At 42.7% G+C, this 16897-nt stretch overlaps 1 protein-coding gene across 5 annotated transcripts in view; it reads right to left on the bottom strand.

Annotated features, from left to right (window-relative positions):
* CSNK2A2 (casein kinase 2 alpha 2) overlaps positions 1–16897 on the bottom strand; it is a 41573-nt gene that overhangs the window by 21907 nt on the left and 2769 nt on the right. For all 5 annotated transcript variants that reach the window (XR_013634465.1, XR_012154455.2, XR_012154454.2 and 2 more), the window contains exons 3-4: positions 6165–6266; positions 4906–4956 (exon numbers count right to left, since the gene is read on the bottom strand). Coding sequence is in view for 1 of the 5 variants with exons in the window: in XM_073307363.2 (XP_073163464.1) it covers positions 4906–4956; positions 6165–6266 (153 nt within the window). In the remaining 4 variants the exon portion in view is untranslated. The remainder of the gene's footprint in view (positions 1–4905; positions 4957–6164; positions 6267–16897) is intronic.

The raw sequence follows: 16897 nt of genomic DNA, 5'->3' as shown, positions 1-16897 counted from the left end.
ATTTCTGGAATAAGGCGCTATACTTTTTAGGACTTTTCAACATAGTACTGCATTTAAGGGGTGCTGCTTGGAGGTGTAAAGCATTCCAGTGGGATCACTTGAAAAAACATTTGCCTGTTGGCTGCTGGTGTTTATAGCTAAGCTAAGAAACAGTTTTATTTCATGCCTTTATATCCCATTTATGCGTTGCAAATGTAGTGGGAAACTATATTTATCCTCAATATGCATAAGCTCGTGCGGGAAGGTGCAGGGAAGCTGTCACTCAAGAGGTGAAAAATAGAACTAAAGGGAATCCCAGGACACAGGAGTCCTAGCAGCCTGCCTGCATCACCCCATACACCGAGAAAGAGGAGGGACCAGCTAACCCATCTTCATATTCTATGGTCATCTTCACCCTGGGTAGAGATATAATCCCAATTGCTCCAAAAGTTATCTGGATAGAGCTTCTTCACTTTCTTCGACTCTGCCCCATACAGCTTAGATCTCCCTTCCTGATCTGCCGTGCACCTCTGCCATTTCTCTTTCTCAAACACCTCTTCTAAACAGCCTATAAACTCTACTCCTGACTGTCAAAGTGGGCTCTACTAAAAATAAGATAGCACAACCTGTGCAGGGCTGCTCAAAAGACTCCATCTTTCTCTTTGGGGCAAGAGCCATTATCTTGCAGACCTATGAAGCACCACACATTTCTGGTAGTACACAAATATGCATCATTAGAAGGTTGTTGAGGGAGAAGGGAGGAGTTTGGGACCATAGAGGTGCGTCAGCTGTTTTAACTTCCAACTGGAAGCAGAAAGACAATGGGCACTTTGTGCCTCTACCTAATACCCATTTGCCTGACTTTCATTTGGTCTGAAGTCACAATTTAAAGGCAATCATTTGTGGGTAGCTTGTGATCTCAAAGATAACCATGAGTATAAACAGAATTTAAGAGAAATATTGGCCACTCATTAAGTAGAGACATTCCGTTTCACGTGAGAAAATAATTTTAAGTATGATTTTTCAAACTCTGGCTCATCAAGCCCACAGGTATACAATTAAGCAGTTTAAGATTATAATTTGACCAATTTAAAAAGTAAGGTATTCATCTACTTAAGGTATTTCTAGGGCCGCCTATCACCACAGAATCCAAATATTATCGTTTTAAAATATTTAAATTCCTTTGATTCTAAAGTTTGAGTCACTAAATCTGGGAACTCCAGTAGCTTTAGTTTAGGTAGGTCCTACAATGTTTTAGGCTCCTCTCTTGCAAAGACAGACCACGAGGCAGCTGAGGGAGTCCAAGCAGCACTATTCTCAGGGTTATGCAGATACCACTAGCGATGCTTCTGCTCCAAAAAAAGTGACATTAACCAAGTAGAGTAACAAGCAATTAACATTAAGCAAAAATGTAATTTCACTGAAAGCACGAGGGAAAGCATTTGCCAGAAAAGAAGATCAATACGGACATTTTCTAGCTTCAAAGAGGATATTACAAATGAGAGCGAGAGAAAGATAAAAATGTAATACTGTAAAATATTTGGCAGTGGCCCATCATGGTCAAAACAGTCACTTGGAACTAGCTTGAGAACCCTCTGCTCATGCTCTGACAATTTTTTCTGACACACACACACACACACACACACAAGGTTGTCACACTGCCATTGGGTGTACAAGTTATTATAGCAATCACAAGTTCAAGCATTTAGCATATGGACCAATGCCACCGAAATGAGTAAGAGGACAATTCCCTATCACTCGAATTAGAAACACGAACCATTGAAAGAAAGAAGGAAAAAACTGAAACAGGAAGGAAAGCTTCCAGTTTCAGTCTCCAGACATCTTATTAATAAGGTTCAAGGAGAGCCAGTGAGAACTGACATGAGGATTCTTGGACCTGTTTTCACTCAATCCTCCAAGCACCTCGCTCCTGTCTTAGTACAGAGACAGATTTTGGGGCTTTATTTTAAAAGGAGAGATCCTCTTGTGTATTTTTGCACATGCATTGGCTAGATAGGCACTCAGTCATCTGTGCATGTAAATACATGAACCTGCAAACTCAAAAAATGTAGGTCCTAAACAAGGCAACTGAGGTTTAGGCTACAAATATACTACTCTTTCCTAGCCAGGCTGAATGTCTCATGGTGTAGACAGGATTTTCATATTTTCAGTTTCAAGCAAAGTTTTCCAGTTCTGTCTCATATCAATCAGCAGAAGTCAGAGAGTAAAGAATCTTTAAAACTTGGACTCATTTGTGTCTTGATGATCCTCAAGGCTCAGGCTTTTATATTTACTTTTTAATGATTCATTTTAAAACAATTTAATTTCTTCTGATGCAATGGCCACAACTCAGCAATCCAACTTCTGATGTCTTGTTCAGATACGAACAACATGGATAACAGTGCACAACTTAGCTTGCAATCAGTGGGGAAAATAAAACAAGCAACTATTCCTGTTCTTGGTGGGAATGACAGTTTGCTAGGAATGTGGCACAGAATCCATACCAAACCATCAGGAGAGACCATTTAAGTCCCCTGCTACTGTATCCACTGACCATTATTCCCAGATATCTTTATGTTTAGAACAGTATTTAGGAGACAGCATTATCTGGTAAGAACTGGGTAGGTTTTCATAGAATACAGCATCATAGGACTGGAAGGGTCCTCAGGAGGTCTTCTAGTCCAGTCCCCTGCATTCAAGGAAGGACTAAGTATTATCTAGACCATCCCTGATGGGTGTTTGTCTTGAGTTGTTATATCTAATATCTCCCCGGATGCTACACCAGCTGGGGAACTGAAAATCAAATCACTGACTTGGAAATATGCCCTGCTTTGGATTTTTGTGTAGAGAGATTATTAGGCACTTGTGGCTTTTTGGGATAGCAAGAAGGGATCCTTGTTAAAAACAACTGGATTTGCTTCCTTAGGACTTGTCTTTATCTCATGCTGTTTGTTAAAAAGTGTAAATAAAGCGTAACAAGTACTTCAAAAGATTTCCAGCCATCAACCAAAATGGCTATGTCCTTGGGGCCAAATGCCTAGAGTCAGCATGCTTGGTGTGTACAGAAGCCCATAGTTCAGAACAGTACACACTGTTTGCACAATCCAGCTGATTCAAATTAAACCCAGACAAATCAAGGTCATTTTAATTAGCCCAGAAAGGTTGCTGCATAACACTTTAATGGGGCAATGCTCACTTCCCCTCAAACACTCGCAGGACAGATTCTCTTGCACGTTACCATATTCTGGTCTCCCTGCTAAATCCGTACATAGCGTAAATAATGTCCAGAACGCTGCAGCCAGATTAACTACATGCGCATCACAGTAGCACACCACTCGCTACTACACTGACTCCCACGTGATGGAAGCCAGGCATGCAATCTTGAACCACAAGGCTTAGAGAACTTGCAGGTCTTTCACATGGCCAATATACTGCTTCCTTATTCCTTTCGGCATGTTTTCAGTGACTGGGGCCAAAGTTGCTAGCAGTCCCATCTTGAGGGAAAAGGTTAATCAGCTTCTTGGTAAACCATAAGTTCGCAATGCTGTGTGTGGAGCACAGGGCACACTTATTCCCTAAGCTCTGAACTCAGGGGGTTTCTTCTTTTTAGTTCTTCTCCTCCTTTCCCCCATACTCTAGCAACTCCACCTCTGAAAGGCCTTGAATTTGAGCTCTTTTGGGACAATCCTGGAGTCCAGAGAAATTCACTAGAGAGCAAAAGGGATGCAATGTAATAACCTTGGGACCAAAGGTTTCGAAGCACCTAAAGATACATAGAGGCACCTAGGTGCTTAACTCCCATTGATTTAAATAGGAGCTCATTAGGTGCCTATCTGTATCTTTAGGCACCTAAATACCTTTAAAAATCTGTCCCTTGCTGATCTGGGCGTGAAGGACCAAGTTCTGCTCCTCTCTGTAAGAGCAAGTTGTACTGGCAACAGCCCAGTGACATTCCTTGTACATTTCTTGAGTACTTGAGGCCTAAATCCTAAGAAGCACGCGTCCACCAACAGTTCCCACACTCGGTCACCTTATTCGACATCGCAGTACAGTATTTTCCTACATATGGAGTAAGAAAACGGTTCTCAGAGACAGTGGGGTGTTCACTGATGGCTGTTAGAATTAATTATAAATGACTCATTAAAAGGCCATCTCGCAGAGTTAATAACTTATGATACAAATGCACCTGGAGCAAGGAGGGATAACCACACCTACTTCAGAAAGTTACTAACTACACAACTCTCTTGCAGATTAGCTCATTTCCCCCAGTCAGAAACTGTTACAGTAGCAAATATGCTCACTGATGGACCAACTCAGAGAGGTTCACCAGAGGAGAGAGAAATATTCCACTCAGTTCCCCACCTAACACAAAGGCAGAGAATATACAGCAGTCTGGAGAAAAGCTTTACATCTCCTCCAAGACAGTCATGTCAGACCTTGGCTATGATCTTTCCAAGTGAGAACACTCTTTCAGACCTTAAGTCACGACTCTACACACCAGCTCTGCAGGATTTCTATACAAATCAATGCCACCATCTCCATCAACAGCCCTGCCATAAATAGAGTATGATAGCAGAGGGATTAACTTAGATTTAAAATACAGCACAGCAGCAGTTGCTATGTTGAGAGAGGGTAACTAGGAAATGCAGTAAACTCTCCCATTTTCCTGTATCCTTGGAACTCACTCCTCAAAGTCACAAGGAGGGACAGCTGAGCAGTTTCGAGTTTTATTTCTCAGAGCCATACTTGATCTGTGTTGGCTGAAGTTACAAGGGAAGTTAGTGTATAGACCAAATCCATTATCTCCCCACTGTTGTCAACAGCAACTTGGCTTTTCAAAGGGTCTCCAGTAAACCTGGTGCATGGCAAATTTAGAGGACCATGACACCTCCCACCTCCCCCACTTTAGTACAAAGACAGACTCACCTTAAAATCTGTATTATTGATGTACTCAAACACCAAAGCTGGGGTCTTTGACTGCAAGAGAGAAAGATGAATGGTTTAGCCATCTTCCTGCAAGAGCAGTACCTTCTGCCCTTTCTGAGCCCCAGAATTTCCGACTGACAAAAAACACTTGCATTTACTTTCCTTCCCACAATCCCCGCTCTGCCACCGAAGTGCGCTGGAACAAACCATGCTTATTACCCAGACAGCAAGCACCAGCTAGGCATTTCCCACCACGCTTTCCCCCCTCCAGCTTGTTGATCACAGATAGCACAAGATGTTAGTGCACAGCAATGTGAAATGTATCTCCTCACAGCTGAGCTGATAAGTGAAATTGTATCATTCTCTTGCTAATACTTAGAACTTGCTAATCATTTTCTCTTGCAGTTGTCAATGAACTAGAAGGTCATGTGACCCCACCCAACAACCCCTTCCCTTATCCCCCAACCAAAGAATTTGTTCTGGGAAAGGGGCAAACGTAGCATCTAAACAACAAACCAGACCAAACAAGAGAAATATTATTTAGGAAGGAAAGAAGGTTTAGGTTGGATATTAGGAAAAACTTTTTCACTAGGAGGGTGGTGAAACACTGGAATGCGTTATCTAGGGAGGTGGTAGAATCTCCTTCCTTAGAGGTTTTTAAGGTCAGGCTTGAGAAAGCCCTGGCTGGGATGATTTAATTGGGGATTGGTCCTGCTTTCAGCAGGGGGTTGGACTAGATGACCTCCTGAGGTCCCTTCCAACCCTGATATTCTATGATTCTAAGGAAGAGGAAATAAGCAGTAAGCTGTTAAGTAGGAAGACAACAAGATGTAACCAAGTGGGAGGATGAGCATCTGCTATCAATTCACCTGGACAAATCTTACCATTGTTTAAGCCTCAAGTGGCCATGACACAGAGATGGCACGTGTGAGAGAGGCATGTTTGAGTCACCAAGCTTTCCCCCCACACCAATCAATTCAAGAGGCATCATTAGATACAGAAAGGGAATCAAGGATTTTGGCGTACAGGGAAGATTACCAGGTCACCCAAATCTAGGTATTCTCAAAAGAACCTAAAAACCCAACACTGCTCTTCAGTGAGGGAAGATGTAAAAAGCAAGATGAAGGCTAAGATGACAAGACAACCAGCAACAAACAGGAGTTTTGCACTTGAAACATGTATTTCCATCAATTACCCCACAGACTACAGCTCAAGACAAGCCCAGCACACAAGATACCTCAGGACATACTGATACCTACCACTGGATCCTTGACAGTGTCAATCAGCTTAATGATGTTGGTGCCACCTCGCAGATTCTCCAGAATCTTAACCTCTCGTTTTATCTTCTTTTTCTTCACTGGCTTAAATACACAAAAGTGATTAGAAGTGAGACCCTTTCAGAAGATACCACCAGTTCTCATCCAGTGATTTATAGTGGACTGAACTACTTCCCTCCTCTTGGCGGAGGGCAAGTGAGAACACTCCTAACTGCAAGAAGGCAGCAGTTTTCAGAAAGGGCTGACATAGGGCAGACAGGCACCTCAAAACAGCCAATTCTCTGTTGTCAGGATGGGTTACTTTTCTGTTACATGCAATGGCAGAGCACTTTACAGACAAAACCAGCCACAAGTACTGTGGTCATCACCAAGTCTAAAAGCACTTGAAAACCACCCAACACGGAAAAGGTAACAGTTAGCTGTTATGCATTATTGCATTTATCATCACATGGTAAATATGGCGGACGCTGTACCACAGCCTGTGTTTACCGGTTTAACGCATGGTGTTTTAGTTCTACAGCTGTGCAGTTCTTATTTCTTTGGGAAGTAACTTATCTTGAGTCATCCTTCAGTTAGTTAATTTGCTGAAATTCCAGATATCAACATTGATGAAGCAGTTTAGACATTTAAGTGTATAATTACACACCATGTAATCCTTCAACTACCCCAGGGAGTGCGAACACGCAGTAAAACTGCACCTGGCGACAGGTTATTGCTTTTATACACACTTCAAAATATTCTTACAATTTTTTTTAAACTGTCGTAAACTTGTCTTCAAACATACACACTCCAAAAACCTCTTTTTGGGAGTAAACTTTATGAAGGAGGGTTCTTATCAAATAAAACGTTTTTTTCCCCAACCAGACTGATCAGCTGCCCATTCCATATAAAGATTCATAGATACTAAGGTCAGAAGGGACCATTATGATCATCTAGTCCGACCTCCTGCACAACACAGGCCATAGAATCTCACCTACCCACTCCTGCGAAAAACCTCTCACCTACGAAGTCCTCAAATCGTGGTTTAAAGACTTCAAGGAACAGAGAATCTTCCAGCAAGTGACCCGTGTCCCATGCTACAGAGGAAGGGGAAAAACCTCCAGGGCCTCTTCCAATCTGCCCTGGAGGAAAATTCCTTCCCGACCCCAAATATGGCAATCAGCTAAACCCTGAGCATATGGGCAAGATTCACCAGCCAGATACCCAGGAAAGAATTCTCTGTAGTAACTCAGATCCCACCCCATCTAACATCCCATCACAGGCCATTGAGCCTATTTACCATGAATATTTAAAGATCAATTAATTACCAAAATCATGTTATCCCATCATACCATCTCTTCCATAAACTTATCGAGTTTAATCTTAAAGCCAGACAGGTCTTTTGCCCCCACTGCTTCCCTTGGCAGGCTATCCCAAAACTTCACTCCTCTGATGGTTAGAAACCTTCGTCTAATTTCAAGTCTAAACTTCCCGATGACCAGCTTATAGCCATTTTTTCTTGTGTCCACATTGGTACTCAGCTTAAATAATTCTTCTCCCTCTCCGGTATTTATCCCTCTGATATATTTATAGAGGGCAATCATATCTCCCCTCAGCCTTCTTTTAGTTAGGCTAAACAATTTACATAACTCAGCATAAGGGGAGTTAACGTTGTTGACTCCCATTTCCTGCACCTGCTTGGAGGAAAAAGCAGCGCAGCAAGTAAGATTTTAAGACAATGGCTATGAACAATGGTTCATTGGCCGCAAGTGATCTGCAGACGGAGCCATGGAGAACCACAGTGAGGTACTAAGAAAGGATTTAAGTTCATGAAAAGCACTCTCTCCTACTCACATACTGCTCTGTCCCAAAAAAAAAAAAAAAATGGTTTGTAGAATGAGAAACTTTAGAGACTCACCATTGTAACATTGAATTGAAAAACGTTCCTTTTTCATTTTGGCTGCCTCCTGAAGCACTGAAAGTTAAAGATCCTTGAGAGGCTTTTAAAGTCTCTAAGAGCTTTCAATTTGAAAACAAAAGTCACAAAAACCCCTTACTCACAGGTATGAACACTAACCCCCCCCCCATCAGATCCTGCCTATAAAGAGCATATCATAAATACAAACCAACGAACTCTCAGTAAACAGACTGCTCAAAAAGCAAGAAAGCCAAAGGAAAAAACTGAAGTTTCAGTTAACAGACTCCCATTAAATATGTTATATTTAAAATCTACATTAAGAAAACATTAAAGTGGGACTGTTAAGCACCCACAAATTAGGAGAAGAAAGTTAATATCACCTTAACTCTACCCCCTTGTGAATACACACTACTATACAGTTAGTCATGATCTCAAACTCTCTCTCAAATTTAGTCATTTTAGGCTTTTGGAAATTCCATACAGTAACTAGTCAATAGTCACACAGCCAGAACACTGTGGCCTGAACACCTTAGGGAGGATCTGGCCAGCTTTGCAAGATGTGCAGTGAACGAGGCAAAGGCTTCTGCGTAGCCCTTTAGTTCACTGTGAACCTACAGTAAATTTTGCAGTATGCAATTAAGTTTTAGATACAGGCGTGCTGCATATCCCACCTTCAAAGAGTTAAAATATCATCCTATCTTTACTGCACGTACACAGAGAAAGAGTCAGGTCTCAAGTCAGTCAAATCAAAACAAACCCCGTTTTCACCAGAATTCTCCAAAGCCACTATCCCCCAATAAGGGCTATTTCTCTACCAGATTATGTTTTGTTTTTACTCTCCAACCATTTTAGCTTTAAAGCTGTTCTGAAAACATTACAACTGCATTTATTTACATTACGGAGCAAGTATCTCCTCTCTCATATGCTCTCAAACACAGCTGAACCATTTTAACTCAAACTTTCCAAAACAGGTCATCTTCCAACAGACACCAAGGTTAGAAATTTTCCAACTCAAAGGTGAAAATTGCAGAAAAGATACAAACTACTGAAAACATGGGTTTACTATGGAAACAATTAAGCAAAGCCTCACAGATAACAGTTACTGAGGCTCCCATAACACATGAATTGCAGCACAAGATATAATGCAACCGTATAAAATTGCATCATGCCCATCAGTTACAAGAGTCAATCAGGGCCGTGGCCCATCACCACTCCCCAGTGTCCAATGGAGAGAGGACAATGGAAGGCAAGAGTCACACAGGTAGCAATGACAGAACTGAAATGTCTGTGGCAGCAGGGGAAGGGAACAGTCGCCTGTGTGTGTCATGCACCCAGCACTGTAATCAGTGAGGGAGGGTTGGTTGTTTTTTAAGCCACCAGGGAGAGGTTTCATTATGGAACTATAATTCTGTCCATATCAGAATGTAAACCTTCTAGCTTTGTTCCCATGGTTTGATTATCACCAAAAGGCCAAGATGGAATTAAAGGCACATAGATAAATACAGTTACTGGATGCACACCCGGTGTTGCTAGTAACTGAAAGAACGAACTAGGTTGCCACTCCATCCTCAGCACTAGCCCATTAAACCTGGCCACCAACAAAGTCTCAGAACTCTGCGTGAGCTGCGCTGTCTCTCACGCTGCAATATCTAGGCCCAGCCAGGAAGCTGAAGAGGCATCCTTAACTTGCCAAGAGGACAAAAATGATGCCATTTGAAGTGCTGTTGTAGTGGTGTTGGTTCCAGGATATTAGAGAGACAAAATGGATGAGGTAATATCTTTTATTGGACCAACTTCTGTTGGGGAGAGAGACGAGCTTTCAAGCTACACAGAGCTCTCCTTCGGCTCAAAAGCTCGTCTCCCACCCACAGAAATTGGGCCAAAAGAAGGTATTACCTCACCCTCCCTGTCTCTCTCTCAAGGTGATGTCAGACAGTTAACGTCTGTATTTCATGCCCTAGTCTAACAGGGGGGAGGAGTAAAACCCACTTTCCCCTTCCACTGTACTAACTCCAAGGCCCTTAGCACCAGCCTGTAGGCAGAGGTACTGTGCTTCCTCCATCCTGAACATTTTAGTTCTTCATGACAGTAGCAATGACCGCTCCAGTTAATCATGAAGAAAGGTTTCTATTCTAACCCACTTTTCAATTACTCATACATGTCCCAGCGTTTTGCCTTTTGTCATGAAAATCTCCAGGCTTGGTCTCTGGCTGAAAGTGGTTTTTCTTCTTTTCAAAATGTGAGCAAAAAACTGGCCGCTCTTCCGATCAAAGAGAGTGACTAAAATCTTTGTAGCTGAAATGCCAGCAGGTAGACGAAGTCTGACAGGGTTATCGTTGTCATTAAAAAAAATCGTTTTGAGAGCTCTAGCAATAACTGGATTCAACTTGACTGAGTTAGGGCCCTTTCAAAACTGCATGCAATGCATGTGCAGTGTATTTTTACTGCTATGCTCATGAAGCATGTAGCTAAGGCCAGACAATACACACAGCTAACTCAGCCATGCACTTTACAAGGTGTGCATGGACAGAGGCAAGGGCAAACCTGAGCAGGTCCACCCCCACCCCCGACAGCCAGGAGCTTCTACAGCAGCTGACCTGTTAAGGAGCACAGGAGGTAAACCCTGCTCTCGTACTCCTTGGCAATGCCATAGCTGGGGTATACTATACTAAGGTAAGCCTGCCCTGCTTAGCATTATTTAAAGTTAGATGGGAGAGGGCTCTCTGCTTGATACCTTATCAGATGATTGGCCCAGGGCCATTCTGCCAGTATTTAGCCAAACTGTCAGGATTATGGCATTTTTGTCTATCGTTTCTCCTTTATAAAAAGGATGCTCTAGGAAGTTCCACTAAGTACTACATTAGGGGAATAGAAGGGTTGCACAGTTAATGTTCAAGGGTCAGGAGCAGCCAGCCTGAAGGTCACGTGTAACTTTCCCTCAACCCCCTTGTACAGATGCATTATGGTCACGCTCTCAGACATCATACAGTTTTCTCCTACAACCTTAAATATCTGCGTACCCTCTGAGCGCCATGGTACTAGCCTCATAATGCCAAGCAAGGCCCATCTCAGCCCTTTAGCTGAAGAGTACATAAGGAACCGGACGTTTCCTTGTATATGCAGGGCACCTCACTTAACAGCTAAGGCAGGGCGACACTTCCAAGTTTCATAGTAGAACTATTCTAGGTAGAGATGTGATTCCCCCCCGCCCCCATTCTCTTTCTATTTTTTTTAACTGAAATAGCTATACTGGTAAAAGCCCTACTTATACCAGTATAAAGGTGCCTTAGATCGTGATAGTTATTCTTCCTCTTGTACAGGAAGACCTATTACCAGTGTAAAGCATCTTTATACTAATGTAAGTGCATCCCTGCCGGGTGCTGCGTTTTGCACTACTTTAATGACATCAGTATAGTTAAAGCAGCACAACCTTCTAGTGCAAATAAGGCCTCACTTTTGTAGGTAACTGCCTCCTCTCCCAAACTGCATCTACACAGAGAGGTATTGAGGACTGAAAACAAAATGTGCAGTGCATGTCTGCTGACCACGTTTAACAAACATACCTTAGAGACAAGGTTACATATAGGAAGCCAGATGATGACAAAGACAGTGTACATACGTGAGAATGAAAAATACATAAGCTGCAGCCTGTGTAACTAGAACTGTAGAGAATACTGTTTAGGAGAATTATCCTGGGCATGCAATTAAAGCCTTATTATAACAGATTTGAGATTGCACATGCAACTTTCATCACTCAAGGCGGGAAGTGACAACATTAATCAGGCAAACTAATATTTTCAACCTTTAAAAAAAAAACAGAATATTCTTTTGTTCACCAAATCCTATCGGCACATGCCGTAATGATTCCAATGAATCAGTAAGCAAATCTTGGTGTGCAGAGTGCAGCCTCAGAAGAACTTGCCTAGCATCCATATGACAATGTTTAATAAGTAGATTGTACTAAAGGTCTGTTTATAGCTAACAATTGTTACCAAGGGGGTTATTATAACCAACCTACTAAGCACAACATTGATTGCTCAACAGGGAAAATGGCTTCAGGACAGCTGAATTTATTTTGTCATTAGCAAATGTTAGCTGGAAAACTAAGTAATACAGATTTAAAGCAGTTATGAAAACGAACATTTGTTTTAACAATTTGTGCCTTCACTGTCTTGCAAAATGTCCTTTACAAAAAAGTTTAAAAGAAAACTCCCAAGAGCAGCAAAGAGAAGAAAAAAGCATCTGAAAATGCTAAATTGTTTTTTCCTTCATAATTCTCTTCTCCCACTCTGTAAAGTTGCATACTGATAGCATTCATCCTTTCAGCTGAAGGATGGATGGACAGGGCTCCATCCGGGACACTTCAAGACTGCTGCACTTGAGATATTCAGGACCCAAACCTGGATCCTCCTTCCTGGACCAGCCTAACAGAACTTATTTACCAAGGTTCTGTCCAATGCCAGCGTGAACAGACTGATTACACGCCCACTTTGCCAACACCCAGCTAAGAACTCTCTCCTAGTTCTTAACTAACCAATTGACCTTGTTGTATGATAAATCAGTAGCTGTTTGGTGCAACTGAGTGACATCTTTGTATTACCACTTTAAATCAAGTACACAATTTTAATCAGTCACAACACCATTCAAAAATGGGACTCTGGCAACAGAATAAGCTTTAAACCGCACAAGGCTAACAGCATAGATTGCTCCACCGCCTGTGTATTTCATAGTTTCTCTGCGTGTTTTCGCTAAACATCAGTGATGTGTTTAAACGAGTGTTGTGGAATATGCAACAGGCAGATGCTTTGGGCCAAGAGAAAGGAGGCACTTCTTCACAGCACAATTGAAAGAGTAGAGGGGAAGGCACAGAACTACCAGGAATATGCTTTGGTACAAGCTCAGTTTTTAGGATGGAGATGGTGACTGAGTCAAAAGCTGCAGCCATGAGGAACCAGTGACACATCTGATCCTACTCCAGGCTCTCTTCTTCACACCAATACGAAAGTCATTTAAGTGTCTTAAAGTTAGTTTCTTCAAAAAGGCTTATAAAGACTCTAGCCTTCAAAGAAAATCATACAGTGGTTCTCAGAGAATCTAACAAAACAAGACAGATAAGGAGGTTTTCATCCTACTGAGAGGATATGACAACCAAAAAGGATGATAAAATATAATACTGTACAGTAGTCTCATCAAAACCGCTGCTTAAAAGTAGCTTTGGATAGGCCCCTCCCTCCCAGTAACTCTGATGGGGGGGGGAACGGACCAAACTGTCACACTGCAATTAGGCGTAGGAGCTAATGCAGCAGCTGCAGGGTTGAAAGCATCAAAACGAGCAAGAGAACAATTCCATTTTCACTAGAAACGCAAGCCCTTACACTTCATCATTCAATCCCTCTGCTTTTTATTGCAGCCCTTCCCTAGCCTTCATGCGCGTGCTGCCTATTCAGATTGTAAACGCCTCAGGGGAAGAATCTTCTCCCTTATGTGTCTGAAAACATACAGCGCACTGAACAAAATATACAAATCTAGAGAACAGAAATGGGAAAAATCCTACAGATAGATGTATAGATAGATACACACACACAGTCACTGCCTTGGGCAGACACCAGTATTAGAGATAACAGGCACAAGAGAGAACTCAAACTCATAGGCTGTGAAAATCAACAAGGAAGTGACACTACAGAAGGTGTGCACTGGCAACTTTAACTAGAATGGTCCCAACTATTCCCATCTTCTTTCACTCATTTGTAACTTTCTCGAATTTTTAACTTTGGGGCTGCAATTTGCTATGCTTGTTCTTACCTTCAGAAAAGGGGAGGGCGGGCTCCCTGAGGTTTTAGGCAAAACAGATGAGCCATTTTCAGGCATAGAGGGATTGAAAAAAGTGTCCCGTCCCCATCCCCGATTAAGAAAAAATGATTGCAGCCAAGTTTGGGGTTTTTTTTTTTAAATAGCTTTAGCAACTCAGCAGAAGGTGATGGAAAACTTGAAATTTGGCAGGTGTACAGCACGTAAATTGTAGATGGTCCTTTCCCTGGTCCAGTGAAAATCCAGTTTGACTGGGTTTGAGTTATGATGTTTAAAAAAAATCAAATCAGACTTTGGACATCTGCACTGGATTATGTTAGATAACTCTGATATTCCATTGAGAATATGTATGCACATTACATAATGGGAACTGGCACCAAATAGATGATGCCCTGGTATTCCTTTGGCTGAGCAGCAGAATTTCAGGGCTCAATCCTTGGTCCGGCTGAGCTGTTCTTGGGATAGGACCTGAGTGGGAGGCAACGGTGGCCATGTGCCATCTTTGCATGTCTCTCGATCCTCAGATTGGCTTGGCCCTTCCCATAAAATTAGAGCATCCCTGAGGCTGTTCTAACTTCAATTACTAATGCCTCCCTCACCCCACCCCCAAGAGGCAGTTACACTAGATGGAAATCACCGGAGCACAGCAGCACCCTGACCATATTCCCCTAGACTGAAGGGCATGCCTTACACACCCTAAGCTGGCAGAGAGGTAGGTACATCACCCAAAAAATACTCCATACTAGGAAAACCCTCAGCAGCCTGGTTCATAGGTGGTGCCTGCTTCGGGTGGCCTTACAGATTCTTTGCACCACTGGAAGAATGCAAAGGCCAAGCAAGCGGAACTCACTTTTAACAGCTGATTGCTGTGGAACGTGATCTCCGAAAGCGCACATGGGACAAGGCAAGGGTTTCCGACTCACTGACTGTACATATTGTGCACCACAGAGCATTTAATTGTTGTCGAGCTACAGTGGGATGTGGAGGAACTTGCTTTCTTCGTTTGTTTAAAATAAAACACACACTTGGGACGTTTCATTCAAAAACGTTACATTAAAAGAGCATTAAGGTTGGCAAGTGAAGCACTCAAAAGTCAGGAAGTGACAAAGTTAAGGTTGCCGGCACAGTCTTGTGCAGATGCACTATGAAAATATCTAATGACATGCTCACAGTGAATGAGGCAAGGTTTTGTAGTGAAATAGGACATGGTCCAGAGCATCCTGCCTTATTCACCACAGTTGTATGGCGTGTCCAGAAATGAAGTTGGAGCCCGCAGCATCCTGCCCTCATTCACTGTAAAAGCTATTCGGCATGTACCAAATGAGGCAAGAGGCTATGGGAGAAGAATGGTTAAGGCAGAGGACTGGGACTTAGGAAATCTAGGCTGTATTCTTGCCTCTTTCACAGACTTTCTGTGCGACTTCTGACAAGTCTCTCTCTCTCCCCTCCCCACCCCACCCCCTCTGTAGCTCAGTTTTGCATCTGAGAAACCACGATAAAACTTCCTGATATCACAGGGGTGAGGTCAGGAACTCAGCCATTACGGTGGTAAGAGCCACAGAAAAGCCTATAAAGAATACATCAGTGCAGTGTGGCATACAGCAGATAAGACATGGGGCTGTATTGAACAGTGACGGTAAAAATATTGAACACCTGTCTAGTTAACAGGTTTCAGAGTAGCAGCCGTGCTAGTCTGCATTCGCAAAAAGAACAGGAGGACTTGTGGCGCCTTAGAGACTAACCCATTTATTTGAGCATAAGCTTTCGTGAACTACAGCATCCGATGAAATGAGCTGTAGCTCACGAAAGCTTATGCTCAAATAAATAGGTTAGTCTCTAAGGTGCCCCAAGTCCTCCTGTTCTTTTTGTCTAGTTCACGAAGCACTGTGTCAAGCTGCACACTGAACGAGGACTAGGGGAGCACCCCATTAGAGGGTGCAGCAATACATACAAACAGCTCTGCACTGCAAGAAATGTGACAAAAAATTAAGATGCTAAATAGGTTTATCCACCAGCAAGTGATTTTTTTAAGCCACACGCACGTGTTAAATTCTGGTTTAATTTTTCCTTTCACAGACGAGAGGCTGAATTCTGAGGGCCAGAAAGAGGCATCCTATTTACTAAAACTCAAGAATACACAAATAGGCTTAATTATTACAGACGTAGTGACAGGAAACTAAGTAATCCATGTAGATCAGATTGTGACGTATTATCTACATGTGCTATGATTTTGCATCACACACAAGGTGGCAATCTGAAAGTTGCCTTTTACTGATCCAGTTTCCACTTTGAAGAAAGCTCATCTTTATCTTCCTGTATTTCCTGCTTTCACAATGTGACTCCAGGAATGCTGTTTACACACGGAAGTGAACAATGTCAGCCTGAGGCCTAAGGGCAGCAAAACACACTGACAGTTCAATCTCACTTCCAGGCCCAGCAGACACTAGGCGCATTGCTGGAGCAGCACACTCAGACCCTGGGGAAAGGGAACGCCTTGCCTTGCTCAAATGACTCTCTCCAACTGACTCACAAGTGATGCTGACAGGCTCCGAAAATGGACATGGATCCAGTCTACAACAGGAAGAAGATATCATCCCACTGCAGGCCCTTTGGGCAGGAAGGGGGAGGAAGAGAGACAGGAAGATTTCAGAAGACCCTTTCCTCGCAGCAGTGGCTCACTGGCACCCATTTGCATATGGTGATACATGGGTTCTCCTGGCACTGGATCAGCCATCTGAAGGTCCACCACCAAAGCCGTAGGGTGGATTTGCCAGACTGGTGGTAAACATAAGCATATGGTTTCCTGTGCTTAGTCTAGAAACATCTCTCCATATGACAATTATACTCTGGCTACCTTTTAATATTCTCTCTTTAAATGCTGACTTTTGTGCCCTTAGAGTGACAAACAAATGCGTAGATCATGGCAGCAGCATTCAAAGGAGGGACAGGCCTGAACAGTAAACCAAAAAAATTCAGCTACAACATGCAAGCCTCACTTCTACATACTAGC

This window comes from Lepidochelys kempii, chromosome 12 (genome assembly GCF_965140285.1).
Source record: "Lepidochelys kempii isolate rLepKem1 chromosome 12, rLepKem1.hap1, whole genome shotgun sequence".
In the NCBI taxonomy this organism is placed as follows: domain Eukaryota; kingdom Metazoa; phylum Chordata; order Testudines; family Cheloniidae; genus Lepidochelys; species Lepidochelys kempii.
This window is presented reverse-complemented; position numbering and strand designations above follow the sequence as displayed.